The sequence below is a fragment of the Mirounga angustirostris genome, unplaced genomic scaffold, assembly GCF_029215605.1.
Source record: "Mirounga angustirostris isolate CCGP_5_RB_7025 unplaced genomic scaffold, mMirAng1.0.hap1 SCAF_9, whole genome shotgun sequence".
Taxonomy (NCBI): Eukaryota; Metazoa; Chordata; class Mammalia; order Carnivora; family Phocidae; genus Mirounga; species Mirounga angustirostris.
Window position 1 is genome coordinate 74,275,678 of NW_026991717.1, and position 16,717 is coordinate 74,292,394.

The following is a 16,717-nucleotide window of genomic DNA, read 5'->3' on the forward strand; positions in this document are numbered from 1 at the left end:
AGGGGTTCCCATACCTATTAGACCTGGCCCCAACTTAACTAACCTTGAGATGCCTGAACCTTGTACCTTTGTCTCCCCCTTGGATCCAGCAGAAGATGAGCACCCACAACCGCAGACCTGCCCCACCTGTTTCCAGAGCTCTACTTCTTGCCAAGTCTGCACTGACCTGCATCTATTCAGCTCTTTCACATGCCTCAGTGGGCTTGATTTAGTCATTCTCTTCCAGTTCTCTACCTCACTCATCGTCATTTCCAGTAAAGCTTCAAAAATAAATAGATGAATAGAACCCTTCTGCCAGATCTTCAACTTCTGACCTAAGTTCTTGCCCACCACCTCTCCACCATAAATTCAATGCTACCTCATACATAATCAACTCCACTTGATAGATAATTCAAATTTATGCACTGAAAAGCTATCAACATTTTTGAAACTTGCATATTCTTTGAGCCAGTAATGCCATTTCTAGAAACTGCTCCTGGGGAAATAATAGTGAATGTGAACAAACTTTCAATTACATGGTGAAGTCATGGCATTGGTTATAATGATGAGACATGGCTAGTAACTTCCATTTCTAATAAGAAGGGATTGGTTAAATACATTATGACATATTTTCATTTATGAGTATTATGCAACAATTATAATTCTATAACATATTTTATGACATAGAAAGATGTTCATTAGAAAAGGAAATTATGAAATTATATGGATACATCTCATAATAATGTGCATATTTCACTATATATGAAAGTATATAAAAAATGCAGTGTTCTTCTGAGTGTTAGAACTGCAGGCAGGTCAAAAAATTTTTTTCCTTCTCTGTACTTCCCTAATTTTCTATAGGCATCTATTATATTTTAATAAACTTTTTATTCTAGAACAGGTTTAGATGTACAGAAAAGTTGTGAGGAGAATACAGAGTTCCTCTGTGGGCATACCCAGTTTCTCCTGTTAACATCTTATGTAAGGGAGGTAAATCTGTTGAAACTAATGAATCCTTATTGATACATTTTTATTAAGCCCATTCTTAATTCAGATTTCCTTAGTTGTTATCTAATGTTCTTTTTTTCTTCCAGGATGTCTCAGGATACCACAAAAATTTATGTCATGGGCCATGAGTAATGAATGAGGCCTCTACCCCCTCCACCTGCTGAGGGATCTGCTTTAAGTGAACTTAGACATGGGAACTCCCCACTCCCTAAAGTCTCCATGGTGAGTACTTTTAAAGGCTGCTATTAGATAAAAATTCCAAAACGCTGAATTTATTACAGAAAACTGACCCACTGCAATTGCTGGCCTGGAATCAGTCCGCAAAATCTCCATTGTGCTGTTTCGGTTTGGAGAGTTGACTCACTGGCTAGTTATTTATTCTTCCATAGTGTCTAAATGCCCCTGGGATTCTTCTAAAAGCTAATGTCAGACTATCCTCCTCGAGAAGAATGCCTTTTTAAAATATTTTGAATTGGACCTTTCCCACAACACAAGCTCTTAAATAACTGGCAAATAAAAGAACAAATCAACAAGCTATGTTCTAAAAGGGGGGAAAACAACAAAAACAAAACAAAAACCTGTCTTGTTAAAGACTGTCTTCCCTCATTAAGAAATAGTCACTTTTTGGCATCTAACTGACTAGCTATCTCTGCTAAAAGGCATGTCTTCTACAGAGGAAAAAGGGAAGGTTTCAGTAAACCTTTGAAATTCAACAGATCCAACAGCCACTTACATTCTGTGTAGTGAGGCTCACTGCAGATGAATCTACTCCTTATGAAAGAGTAGAAAAAACTCAGAACAATTTCCTCATGTAACAAACATGTATCTTCAAGCCTAATTTTGAAAATTGTTGGTTAAAATGACCTGAAGGAATGGCTGCAAACAGCTCATGATTCCCATTTCCATTCATAACGGAAATTTAGGAACAGAAGGTACCAATATCTCCATGTCTGAATCAACAAATTTTCATTGTAAATTTCAGTGACACACTGAAGGAATCCTATTCTGATCTGTTTCCCAAGGACAGGGATTCTAATAGAGCTCCCCTTTGCAAAAGCAATAAAAAAAAAACCCCCAAAGCTTGGTGGAGTGATGTCACCAAGATGGTGGCATACGTTGTTCCTGACTTGGCTCCTCCTTACAGGAACAACTAACAGCTATTCAAGAACAAGAAACCACTGACAGACTGTAGAGCAAGAACAAGTACCCCCTCCAGAGATCAAGAGAGATTGCATTAGAAGGGTAAGAGAAGTGGCTACACATTGACCACACTGCCCACTCTCAGGCTGGTGCAGCACCACACAAAGCATCTCCCTGATCCTCTTGATTCCTCCAGTGGGAAAAGAGAACACACAGGGGCGACAACCCTCTCCCCTTAGCACTGTGGGTTGCTTTGCGGGAGCCCCTACTCTGATCTCACAGGGCAATCTGTGGGGCTCACCCACTGGGAATCTGACTCTGATGGAAAGTGGGGAGGAGCTTGCAACCACCAGCACACACATCTCAGCAGACTGAGTTCTTACCCGCAATGCCCAAGTACTAATCCCAAACCCTGGTTTTGCTCATCAGCAGAACCAACTCTGACCAGGGAACTTGGAGGAGTATAAATCTGCCTCATTTGGATCCTCAGAAGAGGAGTTTTGCTGGCCCTAAAGCCTGGTTTGCTCATGTCCAGGCAAGGAGCTGAATCACGTCCCCACCCACTGTGAAGATTGTATTCTAGCCCCACAGGAACAGGAGGGCTGGTGACAGCTCCCGGAAGCAGTGTGTCCTAGTGGCACGGACGCCAAGAGGTGGGGGGCAAAGCCATTACTAGGCGTAGAGTGTTCCTGGGTTAGGCACAGTCAAGGGGATTAATTCATAGCCAAGGCTGAGAGTAGTTCCTGGTCCTTCTCAATCTGAAAGCCTGTTCGGGAAATTGAGAGGCGCTTAGAGAGGCCCCCTCTCCCTACTGTCCAAGCAAGGGAGTTGAGACACAGCCCCAACTGCTGTCTCCCAGCCCCATCTGACCAGAGGAGCTGGAGATGACTCTTGGAAGTTGTGCAGCTCGGCGGCACTCAAGTTGACATGTGGGCAGAGCCAACAATTTCCAGAGCAAAGCCAGTGGCCATGATAGGTTGGGGAACTTGGGATGCAGGTCGGCTTGAGTTAAGAAAACAAAGACCTTTACCAGATTTAGAGATGCTTCTCCTGCTACACCCAGACAGGGAATCTAATTCATAGCCCTGCTCATTGCTGACTACAGCCTTTGGCCTGTCCGACCAGGGAACCCAACCTGACCAGAGCACACGGGGAGCTGCAGAGGTCATTCAACGGCCCTACATATGGTGGTACTTGAACAGAGAGCACAGCCTGGATCTTCCCCCAGCTCTGCACACTGTCCTCACCTGACCAGGGAATCTGGTGCACACTCTGGGCTGATTAAGGTCCCTAGACAGAGCTGTGCTGGTCCTGGATCCCATCCTACTGCCCTGCTGGGACAGAGAAGCTAATTCACAGCCCCATTTACTACTGAATACAGTACATAGTCCCAATCATCTAGTAAGCTTGACAAGAGAATCTAGGCAACTGGGGAGCACATCCTACAGACTCACTCCGGTAGGAAACCAAGCCATCAGTCCTAGCCAACTGTTCTCAGCCCCTGGCACAACTCCCATCCCCATTCTCAGAACTTGAACAGTTGTCAGGCCCCCAAGTAGACCATAATATCAGGCCACAACTGCCCATAGACATTACCAGCAGACACACCCAGAAACCCAAACTGTGGTGCCTGGTAAAGAACTCTTTGCCAGAGCAAACCTGCAAAGTCTAGAAGAGGCACCTCAAATGTGCAGATACCAAATGTGCAGATACCAATGTGCAGATACCAATGTGTAAGGCATCAAGGATCATGAAAAATCAGGTAAATGTGGCACCATTAAGGGAAACTAATAAAGCTCCAAAAACAGACCTTAAAGGAAGATGTCAGAAGAACTTAGAATAATCCTCTTAAGGAAGTTTAGTGAAGTACCAGAAAATGCAAACAGACAACTAAACAAAATTTTAAAAAAGTGCATGAAAAAAAATAAGTTCAACAAGGAAATATCTACCATCAAAACCAACCAACTAATCAACACACAGAGGGCGCCTGGGTGGCTCAGTCGTTAAGCATCTGCCTTCGGCTCAGGTCATGATCCCAGGGTCCTGGGATCGAGTCCCACATCGGGCTCCCTGCTCGGCAGGAAGCCTGCTTCTCCCTCTCCCACTCCCCCTGCTTGTGTTCCTGCTCTCGCTGTGTCTCTCTCTGTCAAATAAATAAATAAAATCTTAAAAAAAAAAAAAATCAACACAGCAGAAATCCTAGAGTTGAAAACATAATAAAAAAATATAATTCAACAGAGAGTTTCAAAAGTAGACTCGACCATGCAGAAGGATCAGGGACCTGGAGGATGAGACACTGGAAATCACCCAATCAAAGGAACAAAAAGAAAAAAACAATAAAGAAGGGTAAAGAAAGTCTATGGGATTATGGGACACAATGAAAAGAATCAATTTTGCATTATGGAAATTCTAGAAAGAGAAGAGAAAGAGACATGGACAGACAGTATATTTAAAGCAATCATGGCTGAAAACTTCCTGAACCAAGGGTCAGAGAACAGACCTGGAATTCTAGTACAGCTCTGGTTGCCTAAGACCTGGAATTCTAGTACAGCTCTGGTTCTCCTGGTTTTTTACTTGTTAGAGTAGTCTGACCTGTTAACCTACAAATGAATGACATTTGTTCTTTCAGATATTATCTCAAGGTTTGCCTTCTCCCTAAAATCCTCCCTATTCAATGTTTAGTCAAAACTGATCTTTTCTAAACATCTCTAACCTTTGGGGTGCCAGGCTGGCTCAGTCAGTAGAACACGTGACTCTTGATCTCTGGGTTGTGAGTCTGAGTCCCATGTTGTGGGTAGAGATTACTTAAAATAAAATGGATAAAGCAGCAAAACAAACAAACTATATATATCTATATATATCTCTCTATATATCTATGCTGTGATAGATCTCTCTCTCTCTCTCTCTCTCTCTCTCTCTCTCTCTGAGAGAGAGAGACCTTTAAGTATCTTTAGGGTGAAAAGGACCCTAAAGAGCACTGGGTTCCATCTATGACATCCATGTCACTTGTGAAAGAAAATTCATTATCTCTTGTGGATAGAGGCCTATTCATTCATTCCATGGACAGAAATATATGAACATGGTGCTCAAGTCCTAGAAAATGAATCTGGTTTTGTTCTATTTGCTATCCTCAGGTATTTGAACTTAGTCTTCATGAGTTTGCTCTTATTCAGGGTAAATATGCCTAGCTTCTCGAACTGGGATGATACATCGCCTTGTCTCCTTAATTGCTCTAATCTCTGACCTCTTCAGCTAAACCAGAATCTCCTACAGGTTAGGACAGTCTAATACTTTTTGTATATCACTTGCTGAATCTTCTACTTGTTCCAGTAGCTTAGAGTTCATCAAAAGGAAAAGGAAGTTTATTTTTGTTATTTTACTCTAAAATAATCTTCAATTGGTGCCAGTTTTTGACATATAGCATAGTGGTTGAAAACACTTTGCTTTGGAGACAGATTCAGCTCCAAGTCCCTGATCTGCCACTTCTTGTCTATATGACTTCAGCTGAGATACTTTATCTACAAAATAAAAAAGATAACAGTAACTATAAATCTGAACTGTTAATAAGAATCATAAATAAGATAATGCATTTAATGACCTTTAGTACAGGGTCTAACATATATTAAGCACTCAGTAAAGGCCGGTTATCATAATAATTATCTCTGGGAAATCTTTGATACCTAGAATTCATCAACAATTCAGATTAGATATTCTTGCTATTTTATTTTGGAATCTTGGTGGTATTGTCCTGTGGAATGCCAACAATTCTGTTCACCTTTATGATTTGTTACTTAACTTTAACCTTGAAATATTTAGGCTTTGTCCAGCACTTCAAGCACACTGAACTTGTATCTGACTTTCAAAGAAACTCTACCATGATTATATCATTTTACTCTTTGCCACGTGCATCTTAGCTAACTCCGAGTTAAAAAAAATTACCAATAAAACAATTTGGGAGGACTTGCTTCAGGTCACGCAATTAGTTAGTAGATAAATATGGTTTATCCAAGTTTCCCAAGTCCTCGTCAAAAATGTCATGCTGTTTCTTGAATCCAAATAGGTACCGAGCTATACCCTCTGCTCCTCAAACCCTTCCCAAAGAGGCAGCCAAATATGTACAGTGAAAACATGAAATCTCTTAGGCTGGTTTCTAAACAACTGACATGGAGCTATAGAATTTCATCTAGTTTCTGCCCCACCCCATGTGATGTGATGTCAGAGCTCAAAGCATGAATGAGAACACATTCTGTCAGAAATGGGATTTTACGTCCACAAATTTATAAGCTCTCGACAGTCAAGGCCTCAATGAAAAGCCTGCTAAACTATTAGGTTCAATATGCCCTTTTCTCTACCCTTTGGTGTGTTGTTTCATTACAGTTTCTTTTTTTAAGTGTACCTTTTGTTAAAAGGTTAAGTTATGTATCCACCCAGATTTTTTCCTCAAAATCAGCAAAACGTGGAACCTGTTCATTTATTATCACTAGAAATTAAGAAACTCCAAACCAAAACCGACCATTATACTTGGAACACCTTGCCACTATTAGTTTTTGCCTTCCATGGTTCAATTTTAATCTCTTCATAGCTTAAATGAAGAGGATTATGTTTTAAAAGGAATTCACTCTCCTCTTCTGAATTTAACCCTCCTTCCTAGAAATCTATATTTGGATTCAACAGTCAGTGGTCTGAAACATTAATGGGCTTTCCATTGAGCCATTACTCCTTTTCTCTTTTTGTTTTGCAAACAGGGCTTATTAAATCTTTGCTGTAGGCACCAGGAATGAAGAACAGTGAGAGTGTGCTGATGTGAAAGGTTTCACTGAACTCAAGCAAATCATTTCTGATTTGCCACAACTCTTCAGCAGTAAATGCTAAAAAGCATGATGTTTGGATGGCAAATATAAATTCCCATCACATAAAACATAAGAAAAGAAAACCAAACCCACTCCTCTCCCTATACTCAGGGTTTAAGGCAGAGATGTCGACTGCAGATTCTTTCCATTAAGTATATTCAAATCATTGTGAAGAACAGATTTTGGTGCTAGTGTGGCTTGAAGCAAGTCCTACCAGCAACGATGGAAAGAAATTGGTATGTTTTAGGACACAGCATTTCCTTCTTTTAGCTATTCTCTATTATATTTTTAAGCTTAGATACACACACACCTTAAGTTTATTAACACACTGTTTAAAGACACACTACACAACTAAGTTTAATAACCAATCAAGCGAAGATATGGAAAGCAAAATCTGTATCTTTTTATTCCACATGAGTCACAGAAAGGTTAACCAACTCCCAGTTCAAAAACCATGGGTCTGCACACACATGTTTACATATAGTTTCTCTTTAACTTGACTAAAACGACAGCAGGGGGATTTTGTTTTAAAAGCATAAACCCATTAGGTTTAAGGGGAGTGGGAGTGAATACACACCAACAAAACTCTGCAAGCTAGAGACCAGATGGATAGGGGATTAGTGACCCAAGCAGGCCCAAGAAAGCTGACACCTAAGGCAGCAGTAGGGAAAAAGCAGCCCAATTTACAGTATAGATTCTTCTCAAAGCTAAGATTTTAAGGCATCAGATACCTTTGAAATTAGGGGTGAAGGAGCTAAAATAGAAGAAATAGTGAAAGGGCGCCTGGGTGGCTCAGTTGGTTGGGCGACTGCCTTCGGCTCAGGTCATGATCCTGGAGTCCCTGGATCGAGTCCCGCATCGGGCTCCCTGCTCAGCAGGGAGTCTGCTTCTCCCTCTGACCCTCCCCCCTCTCATGTGCTCTCTCTCTCAAATAAATAATTAAATCTTAAAAAAAAAAAAAAAGAAGAAGAAATGGTGAAAGACTAAGAAGCATTTAGAGGCCCTATCCCCTTCTCTCCTCTTATAGATTGATGCCTGACTTTTCCCAACGCTCTCTGTACCAGATACAGGTTAGGGTGAGGGAAATGTATAAAAACAGTGGCTATTGCTTTTTTCTTCAAAGGGAATATTCACAGGGCACCTGGGTGGTGCAGCTGGTTAAGTGTCTGACTCTTGGTTTCAGCTCAGGTCACGATCTCAGGGTCGAGAGATTGAGCCCTGTATCCAGCTCCTCACTCAGCGTGGAGTCTTGAGATTCTCTCTCCCTCTCCTTCTGCCCCTCCCACTCGGCGCTCCCTTTCTCTCTCTCTCTCTCTCTCAAATAAATAAATAAATCTTAAAAAGGAAAAAAGGAGAACATTCACACACTTATGCTTAGACCTTCATTCCTCTTTTCATACTTAGCATCCAGGACCCTGGCAGTCAGCCCATACTTTATAGGCAGAAGACTAGAAAATCCTTCTCTGGGGAATCTAACCTAGATAAGGAAGCAGTAAAGATGCTGACATCAGGGGTTCCCCCAATGAAACAGCACAGTCAGACAACCCTACAGGAAAGCCCACATGTAATAATGCCCAACCACATGCTAAGGGCTTCTCATTGGCTTTTAAGACCCAACTCTTTAATATGAGCAGACAACCAAGGATCATTGAATCAAATCTTTAGTATTAAAGTTAGAGACCCAGACAATCAAAAGCAATTTGAAGAAAACAGAGACTATGCGGGAAGAAGAAAACTTAAAACAATAACGAAACTATCATTAATACTCTCAGAAAGGCAAAAGAAGATGATCTTTTGATAAAACAAGAACAGGATGCTATAAGATAGGAACATTCATAGAAGAAAATAGTGTGCTTGGATAGTGTGTGTGTGTGTGTGTGTGTATGAATTTAAAAAAACCTCAATTACGCAGTTATAGAGTTAAAAGCTAAAGTTAAGGAAATCCATTCCCTCCCCCTGCAAATAAAATTGGAAGACAGGAAAGAAGTAAAAAGAAATTAGAGAAATAAATCCAGGAGTGTCATACTGATCAGGGTCCTTTGCAGAGAACAGAATTCATGCTAGTTAGGTAGAAACTATTTCTTACAATACACGGAATGACATCATCACTAGAAGTGCTAAAGACACAGATTTGGGGTTGAGCTTTTAGTACAATTCCTAAACCAAACCAGAGATGTAAGCCACCAAGAGAGCTGCTACCACTTGTAAGATAAGGAGACTACCTCCCAAAGTAGCAAACTGCTATGCAGAGCTGCCAAATCCAGAAGCATGTTATTGTTGCCCAGATCAGGGAGTCACAGCTATTGCTCTTGGATCCAAAGCCAGGCTCTGCCTGTCATAATCCATATGAGAAAAATGGATGGCAAGTATCCTGCTTCTTGACCCTTACAGAGTTAGTGACCAAACACTGGAATGCCTATTAATGCTGTGCCAGGGTAAAAAGCCTCCATGACCATGCTAGCCAACAGGTTAGGAAGAAGTACACTTGAATCTAAATCACATTCAGAACACTAGCTGCAAGAGTCTGGAAAATACAGCATTTAGCCTTCCAGCTTTTTAGTACCCAAAGGTGAACTAGAAGGAAGTTGGAATGGATGTGAGATAATGTACCATATCTATCACAATGTTCTCAACATCTGAATAACAAAAATCTCAGAAAGATAGATACACAGAGACAGAGAGACATGGGTGTTGGGTGAAAGGAGGTCATGCAAGAAATAATTCAAGAAAATTGGAAGAAATGAATTTCAACACTGAAGGGGCCCACTGAGTCCAAGTACAATAGATGAAAAGAGGTCACACCTAAATATATTACTGCAAAACTTCAAAACACTGAGGGTTAAAAGAAGATCTTACAAGCTTCCAAAAAAGCTGAAAATAAACATCATCATACAGAAAATAGCAGAAATTTGAATCCTTTTGGACTTTTTAACAGCAATAGTGGAAGCTAGAATGCAATGGAGATCTATCTTCAGAATTTCAAAGGAAAATCATTCCAACTTAGAATTTTATACCCAGCCAAGCTATCAGTCAAGTATCAGGGTAGAATTACAACACATGTAGGCAGGCAAGTTGCTTATGTCTAGTGTACTATTGTCATACTGGGCTCTAATTTGAGCCTCACCCCAGGACCTCTCTTTTCCTCTCTCCTGTGTTGAATCTCTCTTTCTTGTATCTCATGTTTTCATCTTGCTCAACAAGTTTCCTTTGTTCTCAAGTAGTTTCCTTAGGGCACTCATAATAGAGCTTATAATACCTTCTGTGCACAGACACCTTTGGACAGTATGTCATTTAGGGGTCCAAATAAGGCTGAAAAACAAGTCCAGAGAAGAGACTGCTTCCATGAGTCATGGAGTCCTAACAGGCTTACAGACATTTCATTTTCAGGCAAAAATGTGTCCAATTTTAAAAAGGATAGGATAATCAATTAGGAGTTTAAGTCCATCTCTCACAGTGCTGTTGTCTCTGAAAGATAAATGGGGTCTAATTATATCTCAAACACCCTGTTTACATCCTGTTAGGTTTACCCTGTGTGTCAGAAGACAGAGAAAATGTTGAGTTCAGTAAAAGATCGCAAACTCATTTTACACTAAAACTTCACCATTCATTCATCCCCTGCATCCGCCCTCCCAATACCTGTAAATAAAGGATAGTGTCAGGAGAGACCCCTTTGGAAATTTACTTAGAATCTGTTTGAATACTGTAATCTATTATCATTTACCTAAATAGAGGAACCCTGATATTCTTTTCACCCATCACTGGTATTAGCCTTGAGGGCACCCATATCTCCTTGATAGTTCAGGAAAAGTTATCTGAAAAAATACTGAAATAACAATATTGAAAAAAATATTGAAAAAATAAAAAATTAAACTTTGATTTGTTCAATATATATACATAAAATCTCCATACCACATTGAAAGATAATTCTCATGGAACACTGTTCCTTCTCTTCTGACATTTCCATCATCAAACTTCTAATGTCTCAAATATGCAATGCTACTTCCACCTCATGATCTTTGAGCACGAATTTTCCTCCTTCTAGAATAGACTTCCTGCCCCCTTTTTATTAACTGATCAATCCTTCTGAGGACAGCTTAAAAGTCACATGCTCTGGACTGCCTTTGCAGGACTGCATAGCCAGATTTGGCTCCCTTTATAAATGCTCATATTCTTAGTACTTCTCTTTCTTGGCACCTACGTTAGTGTGTAATTATGTCTTTCTGAAGCTATTTGACTGTATGCCTACCTTTTCCACACATAGGTCTTTATGCTCACCCATGTGTTTGCAGTGTCTAACACAATGCAGACAGCCAATGAGTACTTTTATACATAGATGAGTTAATAAAAAAGAAGGAAAGAGGTGTGGATAGAAAGGGAAGGAAAGAAGGAGTGACAGAGGGAGGGAAGATGAGAGGATGGAAGGGAGGGGAAAGAAAGAAAAGTTCTAGGACTATATCTTGAGTTTATGTAGTAGTATTTAAATCCAATTTTCATTACTTATTTGTCTGTCCATTTGTCCGTCCGTCCATCCATCCATCCATCTGTCCATCCATCTCTTTTGCTTTGACAGTTTCAGAGGTTGCCAGACGACTTGGAAAATGAGCCAGATGTGTCTATAGTCTTCTAACAGGAAAATAACTCTGGGAGGGAAGAAAACATGGAGTTGTATCCATAGAAGGCAGTCTTGATTCTTGGCCAACCACACCCTTTGGACCGAGAATGTCTCTTTCCAGAAGAGTTGTGCAAAAGGCAGGGCCCCTACTCCTCCATGTTGTCTTCTGTGAGCATTGGAAGCAGACTGCCTGAGCGGGTGGCTGACCCTGGTACTTGTGCCCAGCTGTCACACTGATAGCACTCATCTCACAATCCTCTGGGCGATGCGGCTCCCACACTGGCTCCATCTGGCCCACAGGCTGCAGGGCTGCTGAGCCACAGCAAGCCACCAGGGAGAATATCAAACGTGAGGTGGGCTGTTGCCAAGATGCCACGAAACAGGGGCATGGCGAGAACCAGAAGAGAGCCGAGGGGACCCTGCACTTTCTCAACTATCAATTACTGTAAATGGAAGTCCCATGTTCCCAGACAGGGAGCAGAATGAGCCCCATTTTCCACACTCTGCTGCTCTGAAGAGCTCTTTGGGGAGACGTTCAGCAAGGAGAGCCCAAGAATGGCACTTTCAACAGCCAAGCTTCGAGGGGGCATTGTGCGCTCTGCCCTCTGGGTTCTGGCGCAGAGCAGTCTGCCCACTCAGGTGTCCAGACTTTGTCCCCATTTTATTAACAGAGGACAAGAAAAACCTGAGCTTTCTGGCCTTTCAGGTGATTAAATACAGCTCTAACAACAGAAAAACAATAGCTAAAACTCAAGAGAGCTTATTATGTGCCAGGTCCTGTTCTAAGTGTTCTGTATATATTGTATTTAATCTTCCTCACAAATGTAAAGAATTTACCATTCTTAAATCCATTTTACAGATGGAGAAACAAAGGTACAGAGAGGTGAAGGAATGTGCCCATGGTGACACAGTTAGTAGGTGGCAGAACTGAGATTAGAACCTAGCCATCAGGCATTCAGAGTCTGATTGTGACCCATCAGCTGCCTGGCTAGGTTGGGAACCCCAAGCATGTAAGAGTGTCAGGTAATATATATATATTAATAACAACAAGAATAAAACCGTGACTGTGCAAAATGTAGGGTATTAAAGAGGGATCTGTGTTAGACCTGAAACAAATAATACATTATATGTTTAAAAAAAAAAGAAGATAGCAGGAAGGGAAAAATGAAGGGGGGGGAATCGGAGGGGGAGATGAACCATGAGAGACTATGGACTCTGAGAAACAGAGTTCTAGAGGGGAGGGGGGTGGGGGGATGGGTTAGCCTGGTGATGGGTATTAAAGAGGGCACGTACTAAATGGAGCACTGGGTGTTATACACAAACAATGAATCATGGAACACTACATCAAAAACTAATTATGTAATTTATGGTGATTAACATAACATAATAAAATAAAAAACATAAAGAGGGATCTGTGTTTTCCAATTATGACCAAAATCTTGTGGGGATTACTCACAACAATGAGGGCTATGAGGGATACCTGATATCAGGTACTTCAATTTCCTGTGTTCAAATGGGAATAAAATATATGCCCTCCCCCACTAACATTTTCCAGAAGTTACAGAGCTAGAAAATAGACTTCCTTAGTAACATTCAAGTTTAAGATCGCAAATCTCAGAACATTTCAGAAACAGCTAGCTTTCAGTAAAATCTGAGTCTGAACTTTAGTTCAGTCATTTCTCTTTTGGGCAAGTGGCATTTTACAAAAGAACATAAAATAGAAAATAATGATAAAATATAAATAGGAATAAAAATCACAGCCAAGGGTCATAAAAATATGCATATAGCATTAAAACAAAGAAAAGGAAAAAGCACATGATATGTTAAGCTCTCTGGTAAGGGAGCACGGGACCAGATGAAGTCACATTAGAGAATTCGGTCTCTGTTTTAGAGATCAAGCAGGAATATTATAATTAGGTTTGCATTTGAGACATAAAAAGATCCTGGTAGAGTTGAGGATTTCCCAAATGGAAAAGGACAGAAAAGACACAGATCAATTTGGAAAGTATCTCGGCGTTCTATAGGAGAAGATGCAGGTCTAAAAAAAACCAATGTGCTTCGGTAACTGACTTGAATTTCAAAGGTGAAGAAACTGGAAGGCCAAGTCCAATTCTAAGGTTTCTGGCTCAGGGAAATGGATAGAAGGTGATGTAGTTAGTCATTCAGGACAGGAAGGCCGGGAGGTGCTGTGTGGCACCTGGATTCAGGTCAGGTGGGAATATGTAACAGGTAGCTGGGCAGGGTAGAGTGGGCAGAAGACCAGGGACAGTCTAGTTAACTGGAGGAGGAACAGGACAGGCACGTCTCCCAGCAACAGGAAAGTTAATGCTGCTTAGAAGAGCTCTATACAGATCCCAGGCCCCCAAAGCTGTAGAAGGCACTGTGCTCTCTTTTGACTGTATTCGTAATATGAGAGTTGGCTCTGCTCACATGTGTAGGCTCTATGGGGAAAACACGGCACAACTCTGTTCCTGCTCCAATGACTCCTCCCCACAGGCAAGTGGGGCAGGGACACACACCCCTTTACCGGGACTCAGGAACTCTCGCATATTGCACCCACAAGGTGGCAGCTACCAAGCAGATGAAAGGCCAAGTGGCTTCCTGTTTGTAGAACTTCCTTGAAACTTTAAAGTGTTCTATTCTAATTCTTCTTTTTATTCCCCCCCCCCTTTTTTTTAAATGGTCAGGAAAAATTCTCCAACTCCTTGTATCTCACATCCCAGTGGCTTTACATTATTTGCCTTGAGCCTATCCGGCTATTTTTCTCTACCTCTCATGATTAGTTCTGACCTCTAATAACGCCGGGTCAACATCTATTCACATATCAATCACGAACCATGGTCAACGTGTTAAGCATTTAAATGTTTCCAAGAGATGTTTCCTCACTGAAACAAGTCTAATTTACAGTTGGTCAAAATGATGAGTTATTCTAGTATCAAGAGTGAGAAGGAGCAAAGAACAGAATGTAAGTGTCCAGGTTCTTTCATTTTGAAAGGATCACTTGACTCACTATAGCCAGGAAACTAGTTCAAAGTCACAAGAATTCCCACCTGAGGCTATTTATCCCTTTCTTTGTTCCGTTACAAAAGAGCGCTTTGACTCAGGATTGAAGGAGGGACTTGGATGGTGGGTGAAGTGATTTAAATGTGTTGTGCTTGCATTCCATCTCAAGTGTCATTGGTCCGCTTAGACTTAAAACCACAGGCTTTAGCTTACTGGAATTCATGCCCAGTGAAAGGAAGAAGGTTCTAGGAGCTGTACTTAATTTCTTCTAAGAGCTGTGGTAGCACCAGCCACTCCTACAGCTGCGTCCCTGTGTTGAGCAAGCTGCCCATATGCCCACTGATGCCTTGTAGAGGTCCAGATACACACAGAATTGAAGTTACACCCATTCACACACAACATAATCAAAGACACAATTGAAAAAAAAATTCTCTTAAACGTGTGAGAGATAAAAACAGTTTCAATTAAAAAAAAAGATTTTATTTATTTATTTGAGATAGAGCGAAGAAGAGAATGAGCAGCGGGGAGGGGCTCCATCCCAGGACCCGAGGATCACACCTGAGCCCAAGGCAGAGGCTTAACCAACGGAGCCACCCAGGTGCCCCAAAGCAGTTTCAATTTTAATGGTAAGTGAGGATACTGAGACCTTCAAAAGTAGCAGCTGACACAATTACAGAGCATGGGACCTGGAGGCAGTGAGCTGACGTGCCGGCCCCGCTTCTCAGGGGCGTGTTAGACATACTGCCTGACCTCTCCGGACATCTGAGGCCTCAGCTGCAAAGGAAGCAATAAGTACACTTCCTCTTTGGGATGTCTTGAGGATGAAATGAAATAATTTATATGAAGTGATTAATGAGGTTCCCAGCACACAGAGCTCCCTAAACATCAGCTACCTTAATTATTACATCTATCAACATCACTCTTAGTGGAAACTGAAAGAGAAGGGTGTGGGATATTTTTGGTGGGGCTGAGGTATGGGCTACAGCTAGGCTCTCTCCACCCTCGGAAGTCTAAATGCAGGAGAGGCAGCAACACTTCTGAAACGAAGGTCTTGGGCAGAGATGCCACACAAAGATTCTTTAGTCCTTCAAGTCCACAATCCAGCATTCTCAAGATGTCCACCAACCTGTCAGGCTGCTGGCACCCGGCTGGTTCTGCTCTGGCCGTGGCTGTTCCCCACATGTTGGCATTACTAGGGGCATAACAGACTCAAGTTTAGCTCTACCAAGAAACCTCCTACGTATGTGGTACTGGAGACTATCCCATAACCACCATCATCTGTTATGGATTTAATTTCTAATAGAAGCATGCAAAGAAGAAGAAATAAGACAAGAAAAACAAAGGCAACATGTGTGTGTGGATTGCTGTTGAGGCCACAGTTCATTTTTAGGTTCGGATTCTGGAGTCCTGGGGTGGCTTTTTTTTTAAGAACAGAATCTGCTGTCCAGGAGATAAAACAGACGAGTTTAAATAATTAGAGGCTTGTTAATATGCGGTTACCTGGGTCCCACTTGAACCCACTAAGAAAGAATCTCCTGGGAGGGAGGAAAGACCCAGGAAACTATTCTTTTTTTTTTTTTTTTTTAAAGATTTCATTTTATTTATTTGAGACAGAGAGAGAGAGCACAAGAGGCGGTAGGGTGAGAGGGAGAAGCAGACTCGCCGCTGAGCAGGGAGCCCGATATGGAACTCGATCCTAGGACTCCAGGATCATGACCTGAGCCGAAGGCAGTGGCTTAACCAACTGAGCCACCCAGGTGCCCCCCAGGAAACTATTCTAACGAGCAGCATTTCATGCATATTAAAGTTCAAGAACCACTACTCTTGGAGTTCATAATTTAGTAGAGGATACATACATAAAAGCTCTTCTAAGACGAGACAGTCTCTCACAGGTGCCATAAAAAAGCTATGGAATACAGCAGCTGAAAAAGGAGAGTCAATCCACACAGGTAAATCTAGGAGAACCTCCAGAGTGGGAATTTCGAAGGAAGTTAGGATTAAGAGCACAAAAAAAGCTGGGCTAGGAACCAGGAACAACAGGACACTGGAGTGTCACTGGTAGAGGGAACCAGCTAAGCAAAAACACCAGGAGAGTAAGCAAGACTGAAATATGCTGGAGCAGGTA

The 16,717-nt window shown here is 41.6% G+C and overlaps 1 protein-coding gene across 3 annotated transcripts in view; it reads right to left on the reverse strand.

The window, feature by feature from the left end:
* Positions 1-16,717, reverse strand: part of STXBP6 (syntaxin binding protein 6) — a 252,077-nt gene that overhangs the window by 85,828 nt on the left and 149,532 nt on the right. Inside the window, exon 2 of one of the 3 annotated variants that reach the window (XM_054513662.2) lies at positions 11,475-11,617. The exons of the other annotated variants lie outside the window; for them this stretch is intronic. Coding sequence (XP_054369637.1) covers positions 11,475-11,526 — 52 coding nt within the window. The 5' untranslated portion in view covers positions 11,527-11,617. The remainder of the gene's footprint in view (positions 1-11,474; positions 11,618-16,717) is intronic. 3 annotated transcript variants of the gene reach the window in all.